General features: G+C 40.9%; 2 protein-coding genes across 2 annotated transcripts in view; one reads left to right on the top strand and one right to left on the bottom strand.

Moving 5' to 3' along the window:
* LOC123504643 overlaps positions 1–7,500 on the top strand; it is a 266,093-nt gene that overhangs the window by 121,251 nt on the left and 137,342 nt on the right. The window lies entirely within an intron of this gene.
* LOC123504551 (protein ZBED8-like) overlaps positions 5,957–7,500 on the bottom strand; it is a 2,531-nt gene continuing 987 nt past the window's right edge. Inside the window, exon 2 of the mRNA XM_045255159.1 lies at positions 5,957–7,500. This exon is cut by the window's right edge and continues 689 nt beyond it. Within this exon, the coding sequence (XP_045111094.1) occupies positions 7,366–7,500 (135 nt within the window). The 3' untranslated portion in view covers positions 5,957–7,365.

Below are 7,500 nucleotides of genomic sequence, written 5' to 3'. Positions count from 1 at the left end.
ACACACACACACACACACACACACACACACACACATTCACACTAAAAAACTAAACAAATAAATAAATAATTGGAAGAAAAATAGAATAAAGCAATACATCACGGGTTTTCGGGAAAGCGCAGTACCGAGGGAACAATAAATGTTGTGCTTGTATTTCATAAATCTTAGCATAAAAGTAACACACAAAAAAGTGAATATCTTGCGTAGTTTTCGTCATGTAATGTGTTTTTTTCCAGTGTAAGAGAGAGAGAGAGAGAGAGAGAGAGAAGTTTTGCTGGAGGTGTTAGTGAGCTGCCAAATGATCAAGGCGCGGATCCTGCTCCCACATCCTCGTGCTTCCTTTCCCCGCGGGATCGTAAAGCTGTCTGAGGCTGAGGCAGGGACAGGCGGGATTCTGAGCTGGAGCGGGTGGGAGAGCAGAGGAGAGGCGAAGAGAGACAGAAAGGAAGAGAGATAGAGAGAAGGACAAGAGGGAAAGCAAGATGAGAGACAGAGCAGGGAGAGAGGGAAGGAAAGGGAGTGAGGGAGGCAGGAGACGTAATAAAATAAGCGTCCTCAGGGGCATTAGGGAGGAAAATATAGTATGCTGTTGGTGGCGTCGGCAGAGAGATGAAGTACGGCTTGCGAGGCGAGTGTGAGGCGATGATGATCCTGTGAAGGTGACGTAATGGTGACCCTCATTATCATACGAATCTTGTTGCTTTCCTCCCTGCTCCCATCTCCTCTCCTTCCTCGCTCTCCTTCCTGTTACGACGAGGGATGTTTTCTCTCCTTTCCCTTATTCTATTCTAGGTATTTTTTCATACTCATTCTTTTCCGTCTTTTTCCTCTTTTCTTATTTGCTTTCCTTATTTTTCTCCTCCTCCCCCCCTCCTCCTCCTCCTCCTCCTCCTCCTCCTCCTCCTCCTCCTCCTCCTCCTCCTCCTCCTCCTCCTCATTTATCTGGCTTCATGGAGACACGTAACATGCATATCTACTCTGTTGATGTAAAACTGAATTTAAGTCTTGTCAATATTCCTTTCTCCAACGCAACATTTTCCCTGTCACTACAGACTCGCTAACTCTCGCCCACACAACCAAAGCTCTTCTGGGACATCACACCTAAATACCACGAAACCACGTTTTGTGACTGCATTAATACATAATAGACTCGTTTTGCCAAACTCTTACAAAATATAGCAAACAATATAACAACTGTGTGTTTGAGGCTTGTTGAGCTGAAACTCTGAATTCGTGTTTTTTTTTTTTAACAGAATTACAGTGTCATAATAACGATTTTATTCCTTTTGAAAATAGTCCCATGAATTAAGAAGTGTTTATAATTTCAGTGGCTTAAATTCGATATTTACATATATATTTCTTCACAGCATGTGCATGTAGAGCCAGCCAGCCGGGGACATCTAAGAGTGAAGAAAAAGATATTGTATAATATGAAGTGAAAAATATTTGCCGTCTCCCATACCATTAGGAAAAAAGTAGGATATTTCCAGATATTCAAGGACGATTTCATTCTTGAAACGAAGATTTTTTTTCTTCGTTTTTTATTTACTTTCTCTCTCAACAGAATGATGCTGACCGTGGACCGTATAACACCTTTAACAAAAGAAAGTTGGATACCATTCAATGAAGCAAAGCAAGAAGAATATTCTCTTTAAAGCTTTCCTTGAATAAAGGTTACGTACTAACGTATATAACTTTCTTCGTATCTATCTTTTAGGTAAAGAAATCAAATTTCATCCATATAACATGAATTGATGAATAAAAAACAGATAAAATTAGAAAAAGAATGATAAAATAAATCAAGAGAAAGCACACATAAGGAAATTGATAAAGTAACATAACAAATTTCAATAAACAAAGAGTGTTATGAATCAGATAAAAAAAAATCATTAATAATTCTGTTAGAAAATCAATTAGCACGCTAGAATATGGAGCTCTTCACTATGAATACAAACAAGACTACATCAATGTTGAATCCCATTATTACATCCGTGGACGAGATACAACAGAAACACTGCAATGCTTTTGTTGTTCGTACTTAGCTTTGGATTACGATTCAATCTAATTATGTATACAGTTTACATTGCGTCTCTGTTTCCTGCCTTTCTTCTTACCCTAGGATGCTAAGTATCACCAGTTTGACTCATGTATTCAGATATAATGTAATATTGCTCTCAGGCCGCCTCACTGTCATGGCGTACCACTCACACTTGTTCCTGGTGTGTCTTATGACCTTGCAATATTGGGATGCAGAATGGCTTGTGTGTTGCTGCGCTATTCGATCAATCATTCAGTCCATATGTTGATCTGCTTGGGACTCAGGCTGAAAAATCAAGAGAGAGAGAGAGAGAGAGAGAGAGAGAGAGAGAGAGATGGATGAAGCTGTACATACACTTCAGTTTTCTTCCATCTGTCTTTATAAGTGTCATCATTTGGTTGGCTTATAACTAGAACAACTGAGCGTCAATGGTGATCAGTCTTTCAAATGCTGGTTTCACTTAATCTCGTTTAATTTGACTGACAATTATAGTCATGTAGGATACTGTTATTTTTCTATTGATGAATTTTATAATGTATTCATCAGTCTGTGTTTGTAATGTTGCTACTATCATCATTACTCTCTCTCTCTCTCTCTCTCTCTCTCTCTCTCTCTCTCTCTCTCTCTCTCTCTCTCTCTCTCTCTCTCTCTCTCTCTCTCTCTCTCTCTCTCTCTCTCTCTCTCTCTCTCTCTCTCTCTCTCTCTCTCTCTCTCTCTCTCTCTCTCTCTCTCTCTCTCTCTCTCTCTCTCTCTCTCTCTCTTCAATGTTAATGATCCTTGTTTTATGTCTGCAAGGTGTAATTTTACAGCCCCGTGATAGCACTATTAACATCTATCCTTGTTTGTTTCAAATGTTTAGTATCACCTGATTATATAATTGAGAATTCTAATTCATATTTTCTACAGTCTTGCCAGTAAACTGATATTAGACAAAACTGACTGCAGCAGGAGCAACAGAAACACGAATATCCATTGCACTTTTTTCATCATTTAAGTTGAAAAAAAAAATGTCACATGTCAAGCAAGTCCCATGCGAGTTAACCAATGATAGTCACGTACTGCTCACACTGTCACGCACGACTTAACTCTAAAGAGGTAAGACATGTGGCACCCGAGCAGCGCATCCTGTGTTGAAGTATCATGGGCGTTGGTGGTGAGCTCCACTCTGCATCCTATTCGTTCCTCAGTCACGTCTTTTGCTTCTCCTCCCTAGCGGCCTCGTTCAGAAGGATGGGTGGGAGGAGAAGGAGACAAGAATGGTCGGACGGACACGATGATGCCTGGAGGGACACGAGAGAGAGCCTGGAAGAGTCAGAGGTAGAATTCTGGAGATAGAAAGAGCTTTGAAGTGCCAGAGGAAACCAGAAGGAAGCGTGAAGAGTCAGGGAGAACTAAATAACACTGAGGGCGTTGAGAGGCACAAGGACGGCTTCTAAAAGAGTCTGCCGATGCGAGGAGGTGCACGATGTGAGGAGAGGCTAAGAGTCATAAGAAAGGAGTCACGGAGAGATGGAAAATATGAAAACGGGAGGATGCACTGTGGCAGTCCCAGAAAGACGACAGCTACGGATGGACAGGAGGCAGGAAACTCATCACAGATAGGAAACGAGTGGGAGCGAAGACAAAGGAGCTTAGGAGGTCGGGGAGTGAAAGTGGATGAGAGCAGCAAGGAAACGAGAAAATCATTAAGAAAAAACTATGTGAAAGAAAGTAAATAAATATCACGGACTCCGGGGAGGAAAGTCGGCAGTAGGCAAAATATATTATATGAACTGAGCAACTGAAAGCGAGAGAGGAAAGAATAAAGACTGAAAAAGAAGAAATGTGAGAAAAAAGGAAGGAAAGAAAATAAATATTTTGACAAAAGCGAGGGAATGCAGGAAAAATGAAGGAAAAAGTGAACCAGGATAATCCATAATAACCTCGGCCCATCGTAGGGAAAGAGGGAAACTAGGGAAACAAGGGAGGTGCCTCGTCCAAGGCCACACATATCCTTCGAGGATCGACCCCAGCACTCACCCTAGCACCACCACCACCACAGCCCACCAATGGGGTGCCGGGGGTGGCATTCCCTCTCTTCTCCTTGACGTTCTCCTCTTCCTTTTGCGAGTGAAAATACTATTACGGATCTCACATTCTGCACTATCTTACATCTAGAGCCTTGCTTTTAGTGTTGTTTCACTTATGTTACTTAAGGTTAATATTAGTGTACTATATTAAAGGTATCTTTGTATTGGCTTCTTCATCTTTTTCTTCCTTTACATCATTATGCATTTGTGAAGTAGACAGGTAAATCTGATGTATTTTTGAGTAGATATCATACATTATTTTAATCATCACTACGGCCTGCTACTGCAATACAGGACAGTAAACTAGAAATTTCAGCTACTCCTGCTTAGTATTGGCAAGGATCGACTTGGTGAGACTTTTAACGAAAACGTTTCCAGGACCTTTAAGAAATAAACTCCTCAAAACCGAAGAGAGAAAGACAGAGAGAGAGAAAGAGAGAGAGAGAGAGAGAGAGAGAGAGAGAGAGAGAGAGAGAGAGAGAGAGAGAGAGAGAGAGAGAGAGAGAGAGAGAGAGAGAGAGAGAGAGAGAGAGAGATATTGCCATGGGTGCGAAGAGCAGATTAAAATCGTCCTGTGATCCCCATTGGTTGGCCATGGAGATAAAAAGATAAATGAATCACTGCTTGACGTAATTACAAAACCATGAAATATGCAACCAATGTGATCACTGCCATAAAACTGTCCTGTATTCAGCTTCACAGCCTTCAGGTCCTATCAAACAAATAATTTTCTCATAAGCAAATAAGTTTTCCGTTACTTGCTTTTTTTCTGCTTACGCTTCTCTTACTTCTTTTTTTTTATTCTTCATAGACCCGTAAGTTAGTCTATAATGATTTTATCTTTATTTTTTTCCTCCCTGTATCTCTGTCAAAAAAAAAGCTACATATTTATCTTGCATCTCTTTTTCTTTTCTTCTTTGTCTTAATAATTTTCAGTAATGATCATCAATGTTATCGTGTGTGTGTGTGTGTCTGTGTGTGTGTGTGTGTGTGTGTGTGTGTGTGTGTGTGTGTGTGTTTGTGTGTAAGTGAGTGCGCTCGCATGTGCTTCAGGGTTCGTTACTAAATATGGAGGTATATTTTTAGATTTTAATGAAAAGTTTCATTCAAATCGGATTTAAACTATTTATATATAACAAATAATAACTGCTATCCACTAACAATGGTACGTAATATTGAATAGAAATTGTCAAATGGAAAATATGATCCCTTTATCTTCCTGCCTCTATTTTTTTTGTCCCTCGAGTGCCGCAGGGTGCTACCTACCTATTTTCCTTCTCCCTACGACCACACCTGCGCCATCTCTCTCTCTCTCTCTCTCTCTCTCTCTCTCTCTCTCTCTCTCTCTCTCTCTCTCTCTCTCTCTCTCTCTCTCTCTCTCTCTCTCTCTCTCTCTCTCTCTCTCTCTCTCTCTCTCTCTCTCTCTCTCTCTCTCTCTCTCTCTCTCTCTCTCTCTCTCTCTCTCTCTCTAGCTACGGTCTCTGACGCAAAGCAGCTTTGGGATTAAGGAGTAAAAAAAGAAGAGGTCAAATGGCGGAGGCAGCAAGGCGGACACAGCAGCTGTCTCCTTCCTGCAAAGTAGACCTTGAGCTAAGACACACTGAGGTCGGCAGATGCTTCCCAGTAGATAATGCCACCACACACACCTCCACCGATCCCTCGATGCGCCCCATCAATTTGTGTCACATATTTTTGGCGAAAATTGATACTATAAACCAGTGGTTCCCAAACTTTTTCTGGTCGTTACTCACTTTTCATACATGATCCTTGTCCATGGCCCCGCCCCACAACCATAACCCGTGACTGTCTACAGTCCTACACTCATTAGGTCCATATAAAAACCACTCTAGCAAATCCTGTAATTTTATTGATTCCATTTGTTATTTTTTCTTTTATTAATTATTAATAAAGAAATTTGTATTTTGCCTTTGCTGAATCTCCTATAATTATTGAAATGGTACTAAAGAAGTAATATAATGCACATTAAAAATTCATATGTAGAGTAATTAAAAATTGCATTATTGTGAAAAGCTGTTTCAGCAATAAGCAAAAAAAATAAGAAACAAAGAAATTCCACTGGATTGAAAAAGTGTATTAATCCCACGCAATGTGATCTGATCTTTGAATCTTACAAATCTGATAACTTTGTAATTCTGAAATGAAATGCTATCATAGGGAGTCATAATTAACTGCCACAACCATGGCCTTCAGTGGCCACACACCCACCTCCTCCCAGACCATTTGCTTCTGAACGTTCATGCCACGTTCATGTTTCCTTCACTTTTGAATCCCCATTCCACTCAGTGTGAAGGGTGATGTTGCAGATTATCAACAAGCTTCTTGATTCTTGGTTTTGTTTCACTTAAAGCACACCGTAGGTCATGCTTCACTTCAAGTCTGTTGCGATATTTCGTTTTAATGTGGAGTAGTTGAGAGAATGCAGCCTCGCAGGAATAAGTTGATGAAAATGGTAGGAGGTGGCGAAAAGCTAAGTCACATAAGTTTGGGTATGAAGCTGCCATTGATGACCAAAATACTGTGAGAGATTCAGTTTCAAACTTCATCTTAGCTCCTGAATCCTCCTGAAGTGTCAACAGCTCAGTTTGGCCATCATCATTGTCATCAGGAATGCATGTCACTGCAGCAGTGAAGGGGGCCCTTACTAGCCGAGAAGTTAGGCTTTGGATATCTGGGAAGTATCTTTTAAACTCCCCTTCCAAGGCCTCAAGATGTTGGGTAATCAAGTTCTGCGTAGCAGCATCACACTTCTCTACAATTTCTGACACTGTCTCCAGCATTGCCAAGTTTCCCATTCCAACTTTGCGCCTCCAATTCTCCATCTTACGAATGAAAGCTTTGATTTTGTCCACAAAATCGATTATCAAGCTTCCTTTCCCTTGGAGTTCCAGGTTCAGTGTGTTCAACTGTCTAAATATGTCAACAAGATAGGCTAGCCGTATTTCGAAGCTATCTGCAGACCATGCTGACAGCAAATCTTGCTTGTTCTGTATTCTGAGAAAGAGGCTGATCTCTTCTCTGAGCTCAAATACACGTTGAACTACATTTCCTTTTGATAGCCAGCGAACTGCTGTATGAAATAGGAGGGTCTCATGAGCTGCATCCATATCTTGGCAGAGTCTCTTGAAAAGGCGTGTGTTAAGAGCACTACCTTTACAAAGTTAACTGTCTTTATAATTGTATTCAGAGTGTCCTGTAATTCTGAGGGTAGCGTTTTTGATGCAAGAGCTTGCCTGTGGATCATGCAGTGAAGAGGGATAGCATTTGGTGCTTTTGTATAACTCTTGTAACAAAACCTGACTGAGAACCCAACATGGCTGGAGCCCCGTCTGTGCATATCCCACAAAGATTGCCCCAGTCAAGACCTTCAGATTC

The sequence above is a fragment of the Portunus trituberculatus genome, chromosome 16 (genome assembly GCF_017591435.1).
Source record: "Portunus trituberculatus isolate SZX2019 chromosome 16, ASM1759143v1, whole genome shotgun sequence".
NCBI classification, from domain to species: Eukaryota; Metazoa; Arthropoda; class Malacostraca; order Decapoda; family Portunidae; genus Portunus; species Portunus trituberculatus.
This window is presented reverse-complemented; position numbering and strand designations above follow the sequence as displayed.